This window comes from Ixodes scapularis, unplaced genomic scaffold (genome assembly GCF_016920785.2).
Source record: "Ixodes scapularis isolate PalLabHiFi unplaced genomic scaffold, ASM1692078v2 PGA_scaffold4__175_contigs__length_147842914, whole genome shotgun sequence".
Taxonomy (NCBI): domain Eukaryota; kingdom Metazoa; phylum Arthropoda; class Arachnida; order Ixodida; family Ixodidae; genus Ixodes; species Ixodes scapularis.
The window spans coordinates 19738986-19762853 of record NW_024609879.1 but is presented as its reverse complement, the minus strand read 5'-3'; the positions used below and the strand labels follow the sequence as shown (position 1 = coordinate 19762853).

At 45.7% G+C, this 23868-nt stretch overlaps 3 protein-coding genes across 3 annotated transcripts; 2 read left to right on the top strand and 1 right to left on the bottom strand.

The window, feature by feature from the left end:
* Nucleotides 1–6390: 6390 nt before the first annotated feature.
* LOC115321400 lies at nt 6391–10530 on the top strand. The gene is made up of 8 exons (XM_042293233.1): nt 6391–6647; nt 8145–8401; nt 8463–8838; nt 9403–9576; nt 9702–9777; nt 9890–10000; nt 10087–10335; nt 10393–10530. Exons 2-7 carry the CDS (start codon nt 8190–8192, stop codon nt 10323–10325), a joined length of 1188 nt encoding a protein of 395 aa, XP_042149167.1. The 5' UTR covers nt 6391–6647; nt 8145–8189; the 3' UTR covers nt 10326–10335; nt 10393–10530.
* Nucleotides 10338–11160, top strand: LOC121837722. The gene is made up of 3 exons (XM_042293515.1): nt 10338–10564; nt 10750–10898; nt 10979–11160. The coding sequence occupies exons 1-3, from the start codon at nt 10338–10340 to the stop codon at nt 11158–11160; spliced, it is 558 nt and encodes a 185-aa protein (XP_042149449.1).
* A 5014-nt stretch (nt 11161–16174) lies between these two features.
* LOC121837586 (P2X purinoceptor 7-like) lies at nt 16175–23169 on the bottom strand (the record flags this gene model as incomplete). Its single annotated transcript, XM_042293234.1, has 3 exons — nt 16175–16341; nt 22836–23051; nt 23114–23169. Coding segments are annotated over 3 exons (426 nt in total), but the record flags the coding sequence as incomplete, so codon positions are not given.
* Between the last annotated feature and the right edge of the window lie 699 nt (nt 23170–23868).

Below are 23868 nucleotides of genomic sequence, written 5' to 3'. Positions count from 1 at the left end.
GAGATCCGGCAGTTTTCAATAATTATTAATATCGCCGTTTGAAGGGCACCCTTACTATGCTGCTTTGTTCCTGATGCCATAAAAATATGGGGCGGGAATAGTTAGCACCACATATAAAAATATAAAAGGTTTAGTTCACGGTCGGATTGGTTTGTGGATACATTTAGTCCAATAAAATTAGTCCAATAATTAATTAGTAAAATTATTTAGCTTCATTATAAGTATCTTTTGTGCGCATTTGTGAAATACAGCACCCAACGAGAAGACACGAGAAGAACGTTGCAACTGCTGGACCATAGATCACTTTTGAGAAAATGCGCCGTAAGACAGAGACGCAACACATAGGCCATATAACAGCCACTCCGCGCGCGTCGAAAGAGCGGGAGTTTCAAACGTGGAGAGGTTGCGACTCCGGGGATACGGTCCATTCGTCACATGTGCACTCGTCATAGGACAATTGGTCACAGGACGATTCGTCACACAGGTACATTCGTCATAGGACGACTCGTCACGCGGCCAACTGGTCCTACGATAGTTCGTCTCCCAAAAATGTATTGTTCAGTTTGGTTCGGGCGGGAAAAGTGGCTCACCTCATATCTTAGTATGTCTTTGGCTTCTGAAAGGCGAAGATTTTGTAACAAACGTTTTAGCTTCTGGTTCGGACGCGAACATTGAACGTTGGTTCGGCCTGACAAAATGGGTCGCCTCTTATCTTATCATGTCTTTCGCTCCTCAAGGTCGAAGAATTTGTAACAGACGTTTTAGTTTCTGGGTTTGTCCCGAACGGTGAATGGGGAGGCCATATAAAAGCGACTATTTTTAAACTCAGACTACATTCAAAAGGATGGAGGTGATCGCAACAGAGAGAGGTGAAGCCATGCAGCTGCACGATGGGTACTCGTACATATGCAGCAGAAAGAATTCCGATACTTATTGGTTTTCTCGAAGAGGTGTATGCAAGGCAAAGTAAAAACTGATTTGGCAGCCAGTCGGAATATTGCTTGTTCAAGCCAGCAACTTAGATAAAATTGCTGAAGAGTCGTAATATCATGAAAACAAAATCGGATGAGTATTGTAAGATTAGTTTTCCTAATCATTGGTTTATGCCACAGTGGGAAGTCGCGAAACTCCTCATCAGGAAATGTGGGCAGTGTTGAAATTTACAATTTACTATCACCCCCTGCCCGATCGATGTGACCAGTTGCCCGCATGACGAGTCATCCTGTGACGAATGTTCCTACGTGACGAATCGTCCTGTGACCAATCGTCCTGTAACGAGTGCGCATGTGACGAATCGTCCTCATCCCGCGACTCCGACTAAATTACCTCCTGTGGCATAAATATTGCTAAAATTTTGTTTTTTCGCGGAAGATTTGTTTTGTGACATATGCTTGTCCCAATTAGGCTGTTAAAAAAAAAAAAACTTTTTTTTTTGCAGTTACCATTCTTGTTTGGCGCAATATGGTCTAAGTTGAGAGAGAATAAACATCTTTATTACGAGAAAGCGATGGGGAAGATTCCTTAGTCCAAGACGCCTTGAGCTTTCCCTCTTCCACAGCCCTCTTGCGCCATAAAACCTCAATCATCAATCGTCGTCATCATTATCATCATCATCATCATCATTATTATTATTATTATTATTATTATTATCATTATTATTATTATTAATGTTGTGTAACTTTTGACCTTTTTATCGCTATCAGTCAATTTTACAGTTGTGTTTTTGTGTGCGTCGACTGCACTTGCAAGTATTTTATTTTGTCTTATCTTGCTCGCCATTTATGCTATCATATTTATAGACTAGTTCTAGTGTGCTTTCTAACGAATTTTTTGCAGATATTTGTATGTCCTCTTCTTTTTTAATAATATTAAATTAATTAATATATTTTTATTTCAGTGACAGTCTCAAGTTGAGCTAGTTGGTACATGTCAGGTATAAGCGGTTTGTATGACCCTTTCTATCCTTTGTGTTTGTGTTTACTTTCCAGCTGACACTTATACCTATATATTCTTTTATTTTTACGTGCCCGCAAACTGTAGCAAGTTTGCGGGCACTATATAAAATAGTAAAATACACGTTAAAATAAAAATATAAACAATATATAACAGAAACTGCAAAACTACACAAAACCGGCCTTACAATAAGTTCGAAGACATCCACCTTCGCACATGAAACATAAACTGGTAAGAACAAAGAAATATGTCAAGGTGGACCTTATTACATGCTAATTGAATCCTCGATAAAGCTGACGCCGGAAACATACAAGATGGGTAAAAAGTTAACACATTCCTCCTAACCCTTGACGGACCATGAAATTGTAAAAAACGCGACGATTCAATTGAATTCACTTCCCCGCGTACAGCTTTGTGAAGAAATATAAAATATATCTCTATTGCCTCGGCACGGCAAGCTTGTGCAATGCAAATAGAACACGACAGGTTTCATTATGGTGAACATATTTGCTTGCACATAAACGGCCACACACAATTCTAATCATTCGTTTTTGTATGTATTCAATCGAAACGGCTTGTGATAAAGGTTAGTGAGTTCCAAAATATGAGGATAAAACTAATACCCCAAAAAATTAACGGGAAGACCTCATTTACGAGGATTACGAAGTAAAATTAAAAAATAGTGTATAAACGAATAAAAAACAAATGCTATTCAAATCACAAAATAAAGTTGCGGTCTCAAACTTATTTCGGCGTTTTAAATTTTTATTCGTTTTATACTTTTTTAAATTTAACATCGTACTCCCTGTAATAGGGGTCTTCACATGCATCTTTTTGCTGATTCGTTTTATCCAGATTTTTTTCTTTACTGTGACCCATTATATTTCACGCTGCTGTCTTTAACCTGCGGAGCTGAAAAATGTATGTTGGCGTGCCCGTGTGTGTAAAATATGTTTATCTTTCTCTCTCTCTCTCTTTATATATATAGACATATATATATATATATACACAACACGGGCACTTCACACCATCGTACGTGGTCTCCGAGGAGGATATAAACGAAATTGTGCAGATGAATGAACCGTACTTAATCCAATGAATTAAATAATCCAAGTTTCCAGGAACCCGCCGAAAGCCAAAAAACGGCGGAGCCAGGATTTGAACTCTGGGCCTCCCAATGTCCGGTCGGGTGTGCTAACCACTACACCACTCCTTTTTTTTTCTTTATTTACGGTTAAGACAAAATGAAAAAGCACACAGTCATTCACATACGTACAGTTTTTTCAAGAGCGAATCAGCACTTAGCGGCGGTTGCCAGCACATTAAAACCTTTTTAAACATACCAACTCATCCAGTATTGGCAACCATTCAGGGGGTTCAGGGAGTGCACGGTATACCTCGCGAATATATGCCACACTTTCAATGAAATTTTCTCTTACAGTTTTGGTATTAACATCAGCATTATTAACACTCATTCTTGTCCTCCAGAAACTGTGGAGGCCGAGGAGCATGAACATATCGTAAGGGACTCCCCCCTCGTTTTCCAGGGGCAAAAAGCGCATGCCGTGCGCAGTTATAGGTAGATCTTTTTTCAGTGTGCGCTGAAGAATGTCCCAATGAAACACGGCGTCCCAACACTCAATAAATGCGTGCTCTATCGTCTCGGGTTTTTTGCAGAGGATACAATTCACTGACCACGGTACAAGTATACCTTTCTGTTCCAGCCACGCCTTTAGAGGGAGTACGCCGCAGTGCAATTTAAAGAAAAAAGATTTTACCGAAGATTTGATTGGCATTTTCTTTACTCTTTTAAGCACATCTAGCCCTGCACGTTCACAGTATAATGACTTATAGAGAGGTATTGGCAACAGTACATCTATTAAAGCTTTATACAATCGTTTTCGGGTAACTGAACTAAGATACTCTAAGGAAAAGCGCACCTTGAGTATTCTGAAAGAAAGCACAACTTCACGCAAATAACCTTGTACACTGGATCGCATTTGACTACTAGATGACACCACAAACTCAGGGAGTGCATACTGCAGTCGCACTTACATAACAGTACGCAAAAATGAATCTTTCTGATCGCGTAAAAACATGAACCTAGACACAATTTGTCTTAGAAACAAATGGGACAATCCTAGACCACCATTACCAACAGATCGTAACAAATTTGTACGAGCAGAACGCTCCCAGCTCGAATTCCAGATGAAAACAGCGAAAACTCTGTGCAGTCTTTGCACGTTGAGGCGCGGCATACACAGCACTTGCAAGATGTACCAAATTTTCGCAGTTAAAATAAATTACAAACGGTAGCGCGTGCAAACATGGAGAAGTCCCTACCCCTCCAGCTCTCCGCTTTAGTCTTAACCTTCTCCGTCTCTTCACTCCATAGTTGCTTGCTATCGCGGTAGTGCTGCAGTGGCACCCCGAGGTACTTCGCAGGTAAATTTGTCCACTGAACATTCACAAAGTTACCGGGTGCGGTAGCCCAATTACCATGCCAGAGACCTACGCTTTTGCCCCAGTTGATAGCACTACCTGTTTTCTTACAGAAGGAGGAAGCAGTGCTGATTACCTCACGAACGCTGTCTTGGTCTACACAAAAAACAGCAACGTCGTCTGCATAAGAAAGCACTTTTACTTCGCAAGAGTGTAACCTAAAACCATGTATACTATCACTGTTAATCAGTTTTAAACAAAATGGTTCCAAGTAAATTGCAAACAGCAAGGGAGACAGTGGACATCCCTGTCTTACAGAAGATCGAACCTGCACACTTTCACTGACGTTCTTATTTACAATGATGGACATCGAACAGTTTGCGTACACCATTTTTAAACCGTCTAATATCACAGACCCTACATTAGCATGCTCCAAATTAAGAAAAAGAACCTCATGCGACACACGATCGAATGCTTTCTCCAGGTCTAGCTGCAACATAGCAACTCGTCTGTCAGAGGCATCACAATATTTTAGAATGCTCCTTACAATATGTATGTTAGTTAAAATGGTGCGGCCTTTAATACCGCAGGTCTGATGCGGTCCCACAAGGTGTTTTATAACATTTTGCAAACGTCTAGCCAGGACTTTTGTGTAAATTTTGTAGTCGACATTAGTCAGACTTATTGGCCTATAAGAGGAAACAGACAATAGTTTTACAGGGTCATCGACCTTAGGAATGAGGACAACATGGCTTTTCAAAAAGGATGGCGGTAACTTATTTATGGAATACGCTTCTGTGACTACCTCGTGCAAAGCGTCCGCTGCCTCCCTCTTAAATGTTTTATAAAATTCGGCACTGAGACCATCCGGCCCGGGCGTTTTTCCGGCAGTTAATTCGTCTATGGCATCTTCAAGCTTGCGGACGCTGATCGGCGATTCTAAACTTTCTCGAACATTCTCTTCAAGCGTGGGCATAAGCGACAAAAACTCGGTGTCAAAACCGTTATCTCTTGCTAGGCTGTGACCCATCAAATCGTTAAAATATTCAACGAACGCTCGCTCGATCGTTTTCTTATCGCGAGTTATCGTATTTCCGTAGCAAATTTCTTTTATTTCGTTTCGCTGCGCATACCTTTTCTCGTCGCTCAGTGCTCGCTTCGAAGGTCTTTCGCCCAACCATAGCCTCTGGGACCGCGCACGTACAATAGCCCCTCTGTATCTTTCACAGTCGATCACTTCAAGTTGGTTCGTGATATCCCTTATCTTTTGTACAAACTCACCCGGTTTCGCGCTTTCCTCGATCAAAAAGAAATTCAATTGGCGTCGTAGCTCTTTTTCCTTCTTCTGTTTTTGATAGTTAAAGGTGCCCTCCGGAGCTTTCTGCGATCGTCTGTTTATGTTGTTATATTGCGTAGTAGGTGCAAGTTAATATGTATACAAAGTTTTAGAGTACAAAACCGTTTATTAAGTAAATGGCAGTAGAAATATATCGTTACTATTTTCTCTTGAAAGACAATCGCCCATTCCCTGGCCATCGCTAAAACTTGACCAATGGAAATGCTGCATCTCGCGGTGAATGCGAACGTTATTATTGCAATACTTTTTAAGCTTGTTGTAAATTAGAGTTTGAGAAAAACGTAAACTGATTGTGGTGCGGGAAACATAGTTTGCAATTATCGTTCCAAAGCCAGCGAACTATGTTTTCTCCCCACAAGCTTGTTGCTAGGGGGTGATGCGTCGGCGCGTCGGGTCGTCTGCTTCCCGGGGCGTGTGCAAGCGTGCGTTTGCGACACACGTGTTCCTTCTTCCCGTGGATCCCGACTCCGAAGCCAGCTTTGCGATCCTTCCACGTGAATGAGTCAAACTTTTCCTTGTCATCTGTGGAATGCGACTGCGTATTGCAGTAGTTTCTTTTATCCTTTGAGTGAGCGATTTCCCTGAAATGCCGAACGTTTGTTTCGTCAAGACGTGCCGCCATCAAACTGGAAAGAACGTTCGCAAGGGCTTGCGATTCTTCTCTTTGCCGGAGAAAGAACCACGAAGGACTGCGTGGTTACGCTGCGCCGGGCGAGGGCACGACATCGAGAACCTGCCCCTCATTCCCCGTTTTTGTGCCCAACATTTCGAGCCGACTGCTTTCCGAAAGGACGACCTGCGTCGTTCCCGTCTTCGATCAGATGCTGTGCCGACGCTTCTGCTTCCCGTCGCCGATGAGACCGACGATCCTCCCCCAAAGCGCCAAAAAGTCGTGGTGAGTTTTTCGATGGCTCAAATATTTTTGGGAGTGTCACGAACATGGCATTCTGCGTTGCGCAGTGCGGCTGCTTCTGGTATCTATATTCTGAACTAAGAACTGAGGAGGCATTTGTGTAACATGGGAATCCACATGGCATCAGTGGTGCCTAATGTTCCGGACTAGCGGTTCGAGAGCTTATCGCGCGAATGGTGCGGTGCATGGGGTTCTTCATTTTCGGGTTTTATATTTTTCAAAAATCGGGGCGTAAAAATCAGGCGCTATTTTTCCGGGCGATAATCGGGAAGAAATCGGGTTTTTCCAGAAACCATTCCTAAATTCGGATTTTTTTTCGGGATTTCTTTATCAATTACAAATATGTGCAATGTGTTATTTACATGAACAAAAGTGAACAAAAGTAAACAAAATATATTATATAGGCATAGGATATGTTTCTACCTTCTGATCGGCTCTGAAGTGAATCTTTGCGGAACTCACGCAAATCGAAAGAAATTGTAACCATCAACTGATGACCAAGGAAACACCGTTTAAACAGATCCAGAATGGTTCATATTTTCTATCAAGTCAGGTGATTTCAACGCTGCTTTTCGGGGAGAAATCGGGTTTAACCTGATTTTCATCAGAACTATTCGGGGGAGAAAAATTAGGTATTATCGGGTTTTACCCGAAAACGAAGAACCCTATCAGCATGCACCACCAGGATCGAACTCATTTGTAAAAAGAAAACATGAACAAATAAGATAAGAGGACAGAGTCGTAAATCGCCTCTAATGGTACCACCATCACCACCCCCCTCCGCTATTGACCCACCCGAAGTCAATAAATGTTTTCCCAGCTTGTTTACAGACAGGAACCCTTTCGTATCAAGTTAGAAAAGTTCCAAGTGTCCGTGACTACTAACAAGCAGGTTTTCTTTTATATCTACTCTTGTGAGCAAACTCAGTTTTTTTTTTCTTCTCACAATCCTGCACCCACGATTGCGTGCAAACCCGCGTTTGCAAATTTGTATGCACATAGCAAATGCACACCATGATTTTGTTGCTTGGTGGCACTTCTGGACACTGAGAACTCATGGCAGTTGCTGTATGTTTCCCACTTGCGGCTATAAGTGCTCGTTGGTTGCATTTCCTTCAGTGGTTGGTAAATACATGTCAAGCTGCAGCTTTACATATGTATGTAATGTGACATCATATCGCGACATGAACATTTATTGTTGCTGAGCTAGAGACTGAAAATATAGATGGTGATGTAAGTTATAAAAACAAATATAAAGAGTGAGGCATCCTTTAGATTTGTATTACAGTGAGAGCTTTGGCTGAGTGCATGAAATTCTAAGCTATGGAAAGGCTACAAAACAATTTATGGGTGTTTGCCATCAGCTAAAAAACAAGGCATCATGGATGTTTGCCGCGGTGGCGGCATTGTGTGGAGTGCTCGAGTTGCACCCTTCAACCTTAAAAATATGAAATGTGTAATAAACAGTGCCCTTTGCAGACTCAGGCCTCGGCAACTGGACTGCCTGCACCCTGCGAGGCAGAAATGACCCTCAGGGACTGTACTGCTGAGACAAACATCCCTGCAGTGGTGCCACCTGTCCCTGTCGCAGACGTGCCTGCACAGTCGCATCCACCCGAGTCTGCCTTCTCCACTTGTAGCAGTGGGGTGCCATATGAATGCACATCTCCTGTTCCCAGCAACATGCCAGACTCTGACGCAACCTACTCTCCGTCTCACAGCGAGGAATACGAGAGGTAAGTTGTGCATATAAACACATAGAATCTGTAAAGAATGCTTCACATGATCCCATTTCAGAATCGAGCATGGTGCATCAGCTCCACCACCACCACCAGAAGAAGAGCGCCAGTTTCTGGTGTTCGAGAGCTGCCTAAGGGAGCTTTTCAAGACGTGCCAAGAGTGCTCAAGACTGTGCCAAACAACGATCGAAACTACCGGCACACGGATCACAGTCTACAGCATCTGCCCTGTGGAGCACGTGCGCACATGGAAAAGCCAGCCCATCGTCAACGGCAGACCAGCAGGGAACATACTGCTGACCAGCCACCTGGTCTTCTCTGGAGTGAAGATTGCCCCTACGCTGCGGATGCTACGCCATATGAACGTGCAGGTCATCTCCGACTCGAGCTTCTACGAGCATCGGAAGGCCTTCGCTCTACCTGCAATCCACAAGGTGAGCAATATTCCGGGACACTGCAGCTGCATTTTTTTCCCATATACCCAATTTTCCAATGAGGTACAAAACTGGAGCCCCAGTCACACTTCGGTTAAATGAATAAATATCTTCTTGTAGTATGCCACTTCAATGGTATAGTGCTAAGAGATAAAATTTTATACATCATGTTACATATGTGCCATGGGCTACTAAATCCAGGATACTTCAATTTATTTCTGCTATGTGTAGTATCCTGGGGCAGTTCCCTGTCTGGCATTGGGTTGAGTGAGTCAGGTTCCCCGTGAGAGTCAAGAGACAGAGGGTGGTTGTTAGAATGGAAAAGGGTAGGGCAGCTTCGAGGTAACGGGTGGCCTGCTGCCTCTTTTATGAAATACACAAACATAAAAACACAAATCACAAAAGAGCACAATCTAAGTCACATTCAAACTCGCTGCATTGTGCTTTCCTTTTTCTTTCACTCAGTCATTCATTCTACAACACTACACTATGCATATATAAACAGATGGGACTATTGTAGTATGCTCCATGCCTTTCTAAAGCAATATTTATCTGCATGAGCAGGTCTGGCTGCAAGAGCAACAAGAACTTCTCAACGAGTTGCAGAACAAAGAGGTGGACATCTCTGCTGACGGGAGATTTGACTCCCCTGGGTTCTGTGCCAAGTACCTGACGTACACAGTCCATGTCGAGCAAATCAACAAGATTCTACACTCTGTCCAGGTCCAGCTAAAAGAGGCAAGTAGTCAGATTTACGTGAACCAGTTGCAACAATCTCATAATCTTTCTCTTGTGTTATGTCATCAGTTACTTCACTGCTATGCACTATTTTGGTAAAATATTCATTTCACACCTTTTTTTAGTCTGAACAGGCCATGGCCAGTGTCAACATGGAGAAGGAGGGCCTCCTCAAGCAGCTGCAATTCTTCAAGAAGAAAGGTATGTTCATGCTTAGTTCGTGTATATCACTACTCGGCGGCCTTTCAGGCACTCTGTTCAAATTGGCATAATCACTTATTCTTTTGCTATCTTCGGAAACCTAATGGTGCAGGTATCAAGATCCGATCGTTGGTGACTGACCGTCACCCTGCCACACGAAAGCACATGAAGACGCGCGAACCCGGGATTGACCACTTCTTTGACATATGGCACATCTCCAAAAGTAAGCAATCCTAACAGGCCATTCGTGTAGCTTTTATTTTCCAGCGATCACGCTGCAGGTTTCCCTGACACGACTCTGAATTTTAGGTGTGAAAAAGAAGCTGACAGCAGCAAGCAAACGGGCTGGATGCCAAGACCTGCAAATCTGGATCCAGACAGCTACAAACCATATGTACTGGTCAGCAAGGGCTGCAGGAGGCGACGAGAAACTGCTCATCGACATCTGGCTCAGCATGCACAACCATGTCATCAACAAACACTCGGGGCACGAAGGAACCTATGGAAGGTGCCTCCATGGTGACATGCCAGAGCCAACACGACCATGAATGGATCCCAGTATGTTTTTGTTCTTCCAAATGAAGGTGGTTTTTCTAAAACATGTATCATCCTCAGACTCGCAGGCCTACAACCAATTCAAGAGCATCACTGGCAACAAACTGCTCCTGAAGGACCTTGCACAGATGTCTCCACATGGCCAGACATATGCTTTGGAGGCGTTCCACAGCGTCCTGATAGACTTTGCCCCGAAGTCCCAGGCTTTCAGCCCAGAAGGCATGCTTGCAAAGTAAGTCAACCAATTTACAATCACATTTCCTTTGTTTGGACACTTTCATCCAGTCCATTGGTTACAATGCGACAAACCTGACAGTCTCTTCCTAATGATCAGATAATGGAATTGGATTGATGCCAGAATAACCACTCTTTGTAAGTGGCACACTTTACCATCACTGAAATGTAACCATCTTGCAGGACTCGACTTGCGATCCTCCATTTCAACGAAAACTCAAACCGCTGCCAAGCCGTCACACGAGAGGACAAGCCACGTTGGTCGGTCGTAACATCAAAAGCACGAAAGGGCCACCACACAGCACGACCAGAGATTACGGATCCCACTTACAGTGAGTATAACACTAACTGCAGTGTGAGTGCCTTGTCCAGAGAGCCTAGGAATGTTATCATGCAAAGGTTTGAATTCTAGAGTATGTTGGAAAGCTCATCAAGGAGGCAATGGAGAGCAGCAAACAGTGGTGGTCCCTGGCTGCTGCATCGAAGGCCAACACCGTCGTCTTCCCGGCACCGATGACTGCAGCCTACACAAGGCCTCCAAAAGAGGAACTTGTGGCAGCACGAATGTCCAGGTTCGGCCAGAGTCCCCAGTAACGGCATCAAATTTCTGGTCGGGACTTCCATGCTGCCGCAGGTAAGCACACAGGACCTTGGTCCTAATCAGGGTGCAGGATAAGCAGGTGGGGAAACGGCCCATAGAAGCCTACCGCAGCGCCGTGACCGGATTGTGTACTCGTCTGCTTGTGGGTACCCCCGATTTGCAACAGATGGCGCTGCGGCGAGAGGAAAAAATCGGAATCGGATTTGCATGGAACTTTATGGGAGAGTGCGCAAAACAAACAGAGAGCACGACAGTCTTTATTGAAAATCCACGAGAAACCATCTCCGTCAGTTTAGCCAGTCGCCACCGGTCGCCCACCTGGAGTGAGAGTTTGCGGTGCTCCACATCGATGGCACACAGAAAAAGAGAAAACCGAGGGGTACACAATCCGGTCGCTCATTTGGCTCTCGTTTCCCCACCTGTCTATCTTACACCCTGGTCCTAATACAGCCTTGCATGGTACGCAACCGCTTTGTTTTGCAGGACGTACGGCGAATGCAAGCAGACAGACCCAAGAGAAAACAGCCGAGCTGCAAAATGGTTCACCATTTTCCATTAGGACACCCTGACCGACAGTAAGGAGGAAGTTAGATCTGTCTGCAATCATTTTTCACAGAAATGCAGATCTCTCCTCATGAGAATGTTCCATTTTAGGGCCTAATCAAGCTGGTCATGGCATGCCTATCTCAAAAGAGGGCAAGGAACTTAGCCGGTGGCAATGTCGGAGTCACAGAAAAGTCACCAAACAGCGAGACTCAAGGCTACAGCTCAACTTGCGGTGAGGACGACACTAAGTTCAGTGTGAACGCCCATCCAGCCCAACTTGGAATGTCTAGGAATGTAATTATGCAACCATCTGAATTGTCACTGTAGGTTGGCAAGTCTGTCAACGAGGCGGACAGCAACAGGCAGCAAAGACCTGGTTGGATCTTTCATGCTGCCAGTGGTAAGCACACAAAAGCCTCGTCCTAATGAAAACTACCATGGTAGGCAATAACCGCTTTGTTTTGCAGGACGTACGGCGAATGCAAGCAGACAGACCCAAAAGAAAACAGCCGAGCTGCAAAATGGATCATCGTTTTCCGTTCGGACACCCTGACCGACAGTAAGGAGGACATTAGATCTGTCCGCAATCATTTTTCACAGAAATACAGATCTCTCCTCATGAGAATGTTCCATTTTAGGGCCTAATCAAGCTGGTCATGGCATGCCTATCTCAAAAGAGGGCAAGTAACTTTAGCCGGTGGCAATGTCGGAGTCACAGAAAAGTCACAAAACAGCGAGATTCAAGGCTACAGCTCAACTTGCGGTGAGGACGACACTAACTTCAGTGTGAACGCCCATCTAGCCCAGCTTGGAATGTCTAGGAATGTAATTATGCAACAGTCTGAATTTTCACTGTAGGTTGGAAAGTCTGTCAACGAGGTGGACAGCAGCAGGCAGCAAAGACCTGGTTGGATCTTTCATGCTGCCAGTGGTAAGCACACAGGAGCCTCGTCCTAATGAAAACTACCATGGTAGGCAACCGCTTTGTTTTGCAGGACGTATGGCGAATGCAAGCAGACAGACCCGAGAGAAAACAGCCGAGCTGCAAAATGGATCATCGTTTTCCGTTAGGACACCCTGACCGACAGTAAGGAGGACATTAGATCTGTCCGCAATCATTTTTCACAGAAATACAGATCTCTCCTCATGAGAATGATCCATTTTAGGGCCTAATCAAGCTGGTCATGGCATGCCTATCTCAAAAGAGGGCAAGGAACTTTAGCCGGTGGCAATGTCGGAGTCACAGAAAAGTCACCAAACAGCGAGACTCAAGGCTACAGCTCAACTTGCGGTGAGGACGACACTAACTTCAGTGTGAACGCCCATCTAGCCCAACTTGGAATGTCTAGGAGTGTAATTATGCAACAGTCTGAATTTTCACTGTAGGCTGGAAAGTCTGTCAACGAGGTGGACAGCAGCAGGCAGCAAAGACCTGGTTGGATCTTTCATGCTGCCAGTGGTAAGCACACAGGAGCCTCGTCCTAATGAAAACTACCATGGTAGGCAACCGCTTTGTTTTGCAGGACGTACGGCGAATGCAAGCAGACAGACCCAAGAGAAAACAGCCGAGCTGCAAAATGGATCATCGTTTTCCGTTAGGACACCCTGACCGACAGTAAGGAGGACATTAGATCTGTCTGCAATTATTTTTCACAGAAATGCAGATCTCCTCTATTGATAATGCTTGATTTTAGGGCCACGATCAAGCGTAATGGAGAGATGCAAGCATTGGCACCTGCCCTCTCAAGCCGGATTTTTCAAGCCCAGCATGGTGCACCTCTATTGTTGGCACATCAGTGCCAACAGTAGAGGAATTAGGAGATGAGGACAGGCCAGTGCTATAATTCTTCCCAGTCCATTAGCTGTAATTAGGGTTCTGCGTTCTCAGATAAACCTGATAAACTCCAAAAAACACTAGCCGTTAAAATTTTGCTGATTCAGATTCATTTGAAAAACTCAATTTTTCGGTCTGCCAGCTGTTATAAGCCCCACCAGTCTTTATATTTCCCGGAATCTTCGAACAATTTTTGCAATTCTCCTCTTATTGCAGTGTCAACTTCCGTTGCCGTGTAGCCCCTTATAATAAAAATGAGGTAGGCCCTCTACGACAGTAGATGAATACGGCTCTCATATGAAAATGCTGCTTTACTAAATTCACAAACTGCTGTTTTCTACCTTTCATTTGCCTCATCGAAAATGCCGAAAGACTCCGAACTTTGCGTACATAAATGGAAGCTCCAAATTGATGGTTCAAAAAAAAAAAAAAAACACCCTCTAATTTTGCTAAAAAAATTAAATTCAAGAACGCAGGATCCTAGCTATAATTTGTGCAAGCTTTCAAGATCGAGGAAATCGGTGACCGTATTGTCATATTCATTGTGGGCACACCACAATGAAGGCGGATCAAGTGCTATTTTGAATAGCATGTAGTTCTGCACCAGAGATCCCATCCCCAGTTCACAAGCTTAGCCCATCGCAGCAGTTTTAGAAAATTGAAGCATTTTCGGAACCCAACCGACACTTTTCTGAAGACTGTAACACAATGCCTTATCCATCTTTCTTTTCATGGGCTGATGAGCGCACGTGCTGTGGAGACTGCACCGAGGCGGGGCAGCCCGCCCGTGTTTCCAATAAATAGGGTTTTCATCCAGGAGGTAGGCTGGTAATGCAGCAATAACATAAGTGGGGTGGTTGCATATAACACTGAAAATATTAACAGAAGTTTTTTATGGCAATTTAAAAACTGCTGCATTTTCCAGTCTACACCACGGTTTTCCCCCCCGTCTGCAACATTTGTTTTCTGTCATTATTGACCTGCTTGCAAATAAGTAAGGCACATTTGCTAACCTTACGATTGAAATAAACTGCATTAATTTTCCAACAACTTGACTTCTCGGTACCAGAACCTGGAAGGTGTAGAAATTTGCATGACCAAAAGGACATAATTTCATAATTGAAAACAAGTGATGCCGATGGTAGTACTAATTTTGTGATCCCCTGGATGATTTCTGCATTGTGAGGTCAATACATGGGTCGATGTAACTAGAATACTGCACTATGCCTAACTAAAAACCCGACCGAAATTGTGCCATTGCCTCAAAGTATTTGCATGATGTGAGGGTATACTTGCCAATTATAACGACAATATAAACTAACAATCGTAGTATTCACTGAAATATATAAGCAGATCCTATTTATCACCGGGAGGAAAAATCCAGGGTAACTGGGCTGTGGAGGCATAGAATATTCCATGCAGGGGATCTATTGTGCATGCTCAAAAAGCATTCCACAGCCAAGTAAAAAAAGGATTTCGCAGAAGGCTTGGACTGGAAAAGTCTATACTAGAGCACATGTTGAGAGTACAGTAATGAAATGTAGGTTGGCAATGAATTCTAAATAAAAAAAGTAAAACAATTTACAGCATGCCTATAGTCGGTGACAGGTCAAGAACGAAGTGGAAGCTCCTCCCACCTCTTTCCACTTTAGTAGAGCGAATGCTGGAGAGGAGGCGACCTCCTCTCCGTCGTTCGCCGCACTGAAGTGGAAAGGTGTGGGAGGAGCTTCCACTTCGTTCTTGACCTGTCACCGAGTATAGTCACCCAAGCAGAACGTCATTTGTTTGTCATGTTAGCCACGTCGTCATCCAGACCCTCGGAACAATCGACCACGTCCCTCTGAAAACTGCAGCAATCGCAATTCGCCTTTCTTCGCCTCATCGCACCGGCACGCTCAGACGGCTGATGTAGGGAAGCATCTTGTAGCTTCATGCAGTCAGATTTTTCCAGGTTATATGCAGTTTCCCCATTTGAAAGAACAGATCCAGAAGAAAGTAGAAGTACACTGCACAACACTGTTAGTGCGAACATGACATCGGTGCTTTTTCTATCTTTACTTTAAAATGGTATTAGTGGGTGCCAAATTTTACTGCTTAGGTTAGTGTTCCAAATGAGCACTTCTCACGCCCTAGTAGTTTTGATGACAGCCTTTGGATTCTAGGAGGAAAATGAAGCAATCCGGTCGTGCGACTCAAATCAAATTTGGGGGTTTTACGTGCCAAACCAACGACGGGCATCTGGCACGCCCCAGCGGAGGACCGAGGATTAATTTCGACCACCTGGGGATCTTTTGACGTGCAATCGAAAGCTCGATTACCAAGCTGCCTTCTCCGCAATAAACCTCCATCAGATTGCAGGCACCTCGGCCGGGATTCGAACCCGCCACATGGGGATCCGTAGGCCGGCACTCTCGCCTCGGAGCCACCGAGGCAGCTTCGTCGTGTGACTGAATGCGACGTAGGTGCACTGGCTTTGGTTTGACTACGATCATGTGATCATAGTTATGGTCACGTGATATCGTAGATAATAGGTCACGTGATTTAGAGGATTCCGTTCATGGCTACGAGCGACTTCACACACATGCAGGGAGGGTGAAGAGACAAGGGAAGGGGGTCGCGTGGTCTCTAGGTCAACGCAATTTATTCTGCATCCCTGTAGCCCGCATACACGTCAGCAGGGTACCTGCCCCTAATTGTCTTGACCACACAGGATGGCAGGGGCCGCCTATTCTTCTTTCCCAAGCGGCTCCACAGCCACAGGGCACACTGCCTGTAGGCTGCAAATCTGTAGTGCCTGGAACAATGACAGAGATTGGATGTAAGAAGCAAAGCCTATCACTCTGTTGGCAAATTCTACACTTGTTTTCATTTCTCTAAACATGTAATCATACTCTGCTTTTCTGTTACGTCCACTCCAGCTATCACATAGCAGAATCCCTATTTGGCAGTCCATGTCGGATGGGCTAGACATGGAAGCCAAATTCAAGTGAACTGCTGTAGATTCATTCTAAATGCTCCAGAGTTTAAAAAAAAACAAAAACAACTATAGGCCTTGGTTCTCCTAACGCACCTCCAACTCCAATCGACACAACAACCAGTTATATACCGGAATTAACAAGGAAGGAATATCTGTTGCGTGGTCATGATACATAAAATAAGTTCACAGGGTCCCAGTTCATAGTTGTAGATAATATCTGTCGTTGGTGTTGGTGACGAATATTGCATCGCTGTGTTTGGGAAGGACACATCAAAATTATGTGCACTGGCCAGAGGGAATGGGAGCCATTCATCCAGAACAGGGGAAAGCTCCCCATATGATGTTGTTTAATTTGGGACAAAACAGTGCAGTTCGTAAGCCTGTGAAGTAGTGGTGTGCAAATATTGGTTCGAATCAAATAGTGCACTGTCGTTTCTAGCATCAACAGCGCAAAAAGAGCCGGTCGCATCGGCTTCCCTTTGCAGCGCAAAGGTTATGGCAAACGTACTATTCAATTTGAACCAATATTCGCACACACCTACTGCAAAGGTTTCCTGCACACAAGTGCCAGGGAATGTGAACTCATCAGAGAACGTCCCAATTTAACATTGTCTAAAGTGCTGCTGGCACTGCCGAAGCTTGGCATTGGTACTGGTGATTAGGGATTTGAGAATAGCAGCCTGGCCATGAGTGTTCTATGAAGCTCGCAAAGAACAGTTTTGGTGTAAACATACGAGCTGAAGTGCTCATGCAATACTGGAGTGGCTCCAGCAGTTGTGATTTCATGTCTCTCCGACACAATCCGTGTCAATATCCGAACATGTCATTCTGACAGCTCCCATTTGCCATGACAGCTGCTACCACCCCCATGTGTTTATTGGTCCTGAATACCTTAGGGCTCAGGGCACCGCAATCATTTGCTATTTGGTCATATACGCATCTGCAAGACACATATATCAACATTTTTCCCCGTTTTAGACTGCGATATGTCTTCCATTATGCTGTGTTGATTTAGAGGTGACACTACTATCATCAGAGTAGTGGGGATACATACGAGCCCCACCAGGCCTCCCCATTCTTGCACGAGAAACTTTGAATTTCAGTGTTTATTTCAATGAATAGTGTTGTTAGAAAAATATTTTAACGAAAAATGATGCGATACTGTTTGGTGACCTATTCCAATCTCGAATCTTTTCTGTCATACTCACCTATGTGGGCACTGCAACATCATCTGTTAAAAAAAAAGCATGGATCTCGACGACGACAGCCTGCTTCTGAATAAGCTGTCCAGACATGGCACTCCGAAAAAACTATCCCAGCATAGCGTGCAAAGAATGCCACACCAGCGGTGCAAGTGTTGCTGGCGCCACAAGGAACATGTCGAGGTGATCATCCATCGGCTTCAGGGTGTCTGGCATCTGCATCCAAAAATAGTGTAAATCAAGACCCAGACACCCAATAATTATCACCCCACCTTGAGATTTTGGCTTTTCAACTAGATCTGGGGATTAAGGGATCGAAGCTAGGAAGGATTGGAGGGCAGGACGCCTTGACATGTCTCTGACTGGGGTGTTTACTGCCCTATATACCTCCCATGGACCAAAAGCCGTCCCAAAGTGGCAACAAAATATGTTACGGGAGCCAAAGTGTCATGCTGTCAGATGCCGGCAAAGTTACGACAGAGAAAACGAGCAGATGCAAGTGTGGCTGTTGTCGTGGCGTCCCCCCTTGTGACAATCAAGTGAGCACAAACTATTGTGCAGCTCTTGGCACAACAAATTAGGCAGCTGCCATACGCACATGGACTCTTCTGGCACCGCCAAAATTCTTGACGTGGCAGATTTTTATAAAAAAAAAGTAAGCAAACGTAAAAGAACGCATTGCAAGCGTCCCGGCTGGTGCCTTTGTTGCAATGATGTTCACATGCACGTAAGGGCCACTTCGGCAGGCTTGCAGTTACACGTGCTTCGTCGCGCGGGCGGAGACAACGGCTGTTTGACCGAAACCATGCCGCTCCGCACTCCGTCGCCAACTGCATGGTTCCCAAAATAGTATGCAAAATGTAACTGTCCAGCATACGACAATAAACAGTCCAGCGACTTGTGCTTGCCAGGCCGGCAGGCGAGGTACAGGCTAAACACACAGAAAAAAAGAACCTGAGCGTATTGATGCAAGACACTGCGAATCAAGGTCAAAAAAGTTCTTGGAGCGCTTCGTGCAACGACTGAACTCGAGACAAACAAGCACGCTGTGCGGGTTCAGCGTGCAGACATTGCCTTCTTTGCTTTAGCTCACTTCTCTTCACCAACTTTCTTTTGCGGCAGATTTTTCACGTACCGGGGTCCCTCTCGAAAGAAAGCCCACCAGGAAAAACCTAAGTAATCAAAACTTCGCCAAGCAGTCATTGAGTTAGAGAGGGATTTTTATAGCAGCGTATGATTTAAACAAGAGCAGGAATGTCGATGCGTTTCAGTTTAGTAAGCGCCATATCTGCAGCGACGTGGGACGGCAACACACAACGTCGCGCGAGCGCTTCAGCTCAAAAAGTAACTCCTGCCGCGCAAAAACGTGGTTTTGTCTCACAGCATGACGGCATGTTTGGCACCCGATACACTAACGTCTGAGAGTCCGCACACGCCCGTGTCTACCGCTAAAAAAAAAAAAAAAAAAAGACGCGAGACGAGATTCCTTAGACGACGAGTGCACGAAACGCGAGACGTCGGGAAAAATCATGCAAGACCAAATAGACGATTAATACAGGGTACTTTGTGTCGGGTGGCGTCTTGTGCGACCTAGCTTACGCATGCTCAATTACGGTTTTCAGTTTCGTTTCGTTTTTGAAAGGCGACCAAAATTGCTTCTTTGGCGCAGGCTTGGCACGGATTAGCCATATTTCGGTGAAATGTAGCAGGATGTAGCAAAGTTAGCCCCTTGGTGCAGTTTGGCGCAATTGGCGCAGCAATCACATCACTGCACTGTTTATAAGTGTGTCTCACCCACGCCTGGACAGATGCCTCCGAGTCATCAATGTCCGCAAAGACATCCTCGCGTGGCTTTCTGAATATGGAGGGCATTATGCTCATTGACTGCATGTAACCGGCCACCACCATCAACATCGCCCCGTATGTGGCTACCCTCAGGTGATTGCGCCATTCACGAGAAGCTGCCAGGGAAAGGGGCGGCAGGTACGCTCTTGCAGCATGACAATGCCCATCCCTACATTCACCGTACTCCCTCAACCTAGCCCGCAGTGACCATCAGCCATTCAGCACCATGAAAAAACCACCTATGAGGACCCTATTTCATGGACACTGGTGAACTCGAAGCGGCTGTCCAGGCGTGGGTGCGAAGCACTCCCAAAGAGTGGTCCCGGAACGGAACGGAAAGGCTGCCACACTACCAGAACCAGTGCGTTCGTCTCCAGGGGGACTACGTTGAGGAGGTCGACACACCTACCTAATAAATCGTAAATCAGTATGGTACGCCCCCCATATGGCTGCACTGCCTTGACAATTATAGTATGGGAAGGAGGAATTTTTTTTATTTTTTGGAGTGCATGGCCTGCAGTGGCATAGCCAGAAATTTGTTTCAGGGGGGTGTTTTACATTGCTGGTGTGTGTGTGTGTGTGGGGGGGGGGGGGAGGGGGGATACTTTGCATCGCTGGGCGAATGGAAGGTTTCTAGTTCGCATTGCCATTGCATTGTAAACGGTGCACGAACCAGAGCAATGAGCCTTCAATGACTGCCTTTTTGTGTAGTTTCTTGACCAAAAAGCATGCAAACACCGTCTAAAGCCCCTTCTGACAATTTGGATACTGGAGTAAAGAATATGACTTTTGCCGATAGGGTTGGAATATGTCTCCACTTGCCTTCTAGAGGAAAGACGTAGTGGCATCCATGGACTCAACAGCAATCTGTGCCTATGTCATCGTTCTCAAGTTTTTGATTGTTTTGACCAGAGAACATTGCACTCGCTTGGGACACCCAAAAATTGAAAGGATGCATTATCGAAATGCCAAAAATAAAAAATGCTGAAAGAACAAACCGCCGAAATCTCTATTAGCCGAATCACCCGGTACCAGAGACCAAACAATTCCAAAATATTATGTTCAACACGAACCTACAGGGTTCTAGATTGAGAAAGTGGAAGACACATTTGTTCTGCCAGAGGAATTCTTTGTTTGTTGAATATGATCTAATAGTTTGTGCGTATTTCCCAAAGAAAGCTAAGGATGTTGAGCTTGTCCCAGTTGCCCAAAGCGGCTGTCAGGCTCTCTTCTCGCATGCTTTGCTTCTTGTGTGGTAGATGGCGAGGTTCTAATCTGATTTCTGCCTCGATGTCGTCTTCGAGCGCAGCTTGCACATTTTTCATGCTCCTAATTTGGCGGAAGACACTTCCATGATTCCAACACACTGGTGCAGCTAGCATCTGCCAATACCGTACCAAATATGGCGATCAGATATGTACGCATTCTCACCTTTCGGCGTTTTGCTGTTCGGCATTTTATTTTTCGACGTTTCAATGTTTGGCCTTTACATTTTGATTTTCGTCATTTTGATATCGGCCCCTGTTTTGATGGGCTTGAAGGTCACACGCAGAGACTAGACCAGGTAAAAGGACGAGGATGTCTGAGCTGAAGGTGCCAACTGTACTGTCGACGTTGACAGTGCACTTGAAGCAGTTGGTGTTTGTTTCTTCTCAAAAAGATTGCCCAGCATCAGCTTAGCTGGCATAGCTAAGCTCATTTTTAAGATAGCAACAAGGCATTGATGCATGCAAGATAAAGTAGGTGTATGCAGTTTTCTGAACTCTTAGCTCTGAGAAACAAAGTGACTGGAGCATCCTTCCCCAACACGGTTGCGAATTACTGCGTCAATATCATAACTTCGTGCTTATTTATTTGTTGCTTCGAAAGTGTTGTTCTGTAGTATAGTGCTGGTCCAGTCCATGAAGCTAGCAGGAAAGAATCTGGAAACAGTAATTCTTCGTTTTTCCGAACTTGGGAAAATGCAAAAGCTACGGCATCAGCAAGCCAATCGGGGCGTGTAAGAACAATGCATGTGACAACGTAATGTCTTAGTGTACTCCTCCTGTGGAATCTTGGCACGTGCTTAGCTCCGTCGCTCAGACTGGCCCACAAGGGCAGTAGCTTTCACCCTTTGCTGAGTTATGCTAAGACAGAAAAGCAAGGAAACTGCATGAGACGAATACAATCTCGGGAGCGAGTTAATCTTCGCCTCTCGTTGACAAAGTAGGACTTTCAAGCCTTTGCGGCCACCTGCTCTCTGCGAGCTTGTAGAGGGGCTTCAGGCGCTAATTCGGCTCTGTTCAGAGACACCATTTGAGCAAGCTGCGAGCCAGACTTGGGTTTCTGACACGGACTGCGTTATCTTTGTCGTTTGCGCCAAAGCCAAACGTGTGGGATATCCACTACTCTCTTGAGAGACAGAGAAAGAGAGAGAGAGGGAACCTTTATTAGTTACACCATAGTCCGGTGCTTGATTGGGGCCACCAGTGCTCACCCGGTACAGCACGGACATGCTGTACCAGTAGGAGCAGTAGTGTATCAACGAGTTGAAGCTGGGGGGGGGGGGGGGGGGGGGGGGGCGAGCGAGCCAGCCTGCCTAGTCAGAGGGTCGAGAAGGGTGAAAAAGAGGGAGGTAAGGGAGCATTGGGCATGGGGACAACGCCAAAGCATATGTACATCCAAGGTGTCGCCTTCTATTGCTCTCGACGAGGCGAGGCCGTCTCGACAAGAGACGACGCCATGTGACTGTCGTATATTTCATAGTGCTATTGTTGCATAACATTGCATCTAAACAGAGCAAGAAAATGACATATCTAAACTGATAACCGCAAATGCAAGGAAAAATAGCTCTCCATGATCTGGCCTAACGGGAAGAAGTGTAACACTCGAAGAGGGCGGTCTCGTCAGAACAGTTCGTTTAGAACATATAAGAATTGTGTAGTTTATAGTCGGACAGCAGTAGGAAGTGTTCGTGTTTCTGTATTGAACAAATGACTGGGTGGTAACTAGGCAGGCTGCTTCTCATTTAGTCTCTTGAAAGCCTCCCTGGAGCGCTATATTGCGCCTGGACAGTGGGGGTTATGATTAATTTCACTATCGGCAACACAAACAATTCATCGACCGCTTCCCAGGATGGTGCTAAACGTTCATCTAGCCTAACAACAAGTTATTACAAGTACGTATGTACGCTGTGAATCGGACAGTGAACGTAGTTGCCGAGGGCACGGTCCTCACCGAGACATGGTGAGTTTGCTCACGCGCAAAGCATGACATCGTACTCACTCGCTGGCACTTGCGCCCATCCCTTGCTGCCCGTAGTGCCGCATGTTGAGGTAGGCCAACCTCAACACCTCAGGGTTGAGGCACAGGGCCTCGAAGTCCGGGTGGCCCGTTACGCAGCCCTGCCGGCCCTGCTGCTTCCGTGCGACGGCCGGGTATTCGCGGCAGCAGACGCACTCGACGACGGTCTCCATCGGCGCGCAGGAACCACATAGACACCTTCGCAGAAAACACGCATCAATTACCCAATAAAGCGGGGTATAATGGAGCGCACCACGTACCAGTCCGTGTTCCCAAGCCGCCCGGTTCCATCGTCGGGTGCGTCTTCCAGCTCTTGCGTACTCGTTTCACCGCGGCGCGGCCGTTCGTCGTTGCCACAGTCGGTGCCCGCGGCGCTGCGTTCGTCGACGTCGCGCATCGGGGTCGAATCATAGGATATGGCACCCATGTCAGCTGTCCGTTCCAGGATTTCGAGCTCTAGAGACGTAAGGTCCGAAAGGTCCATAGCGCGACCGTGCGATGCGACGAACGACGAATGCTGAGCACAAAGTCCGGGCAACTTTGGTCCGGGCCCCTTGACGACGGTCCGCGCGTGTCCGCGTGTTGGAGAGATTCCTCCGCGGGTCGGCGGTCGGTGACGCGCAGTGACACTGGAATCCTTCGATTGCCATTGGCTGATGCGTAAAGAGATGCCCCTCCCGTTTTCCGGGGTCATCTCAGAAAGGGGGGCGTGCCGGGGACTTTGATAGCAATTTTAATAGGGAAATCCGCCGCGCATGACCGTAATTTTACGATTTTTAGGATCCTTAGGACCCATAGATTGAGTTACCGCCATAAATAGACCATTGCAGAACGCTCCGGAGGGCCCCTTTAAGGCTGGTGCTCCTTTCAATTGCGTTAATTTTTACCTCTTCTTTGAAAAGCTCCCACCTAGCACCCCACATTGTCCTCTCGTCTTCGAAAAATTTCCTAAATAAATCATCTACGTTAGATTAAAAAACGTCATCCTTCATGAGGCTAATGTTCATTTTCCAAA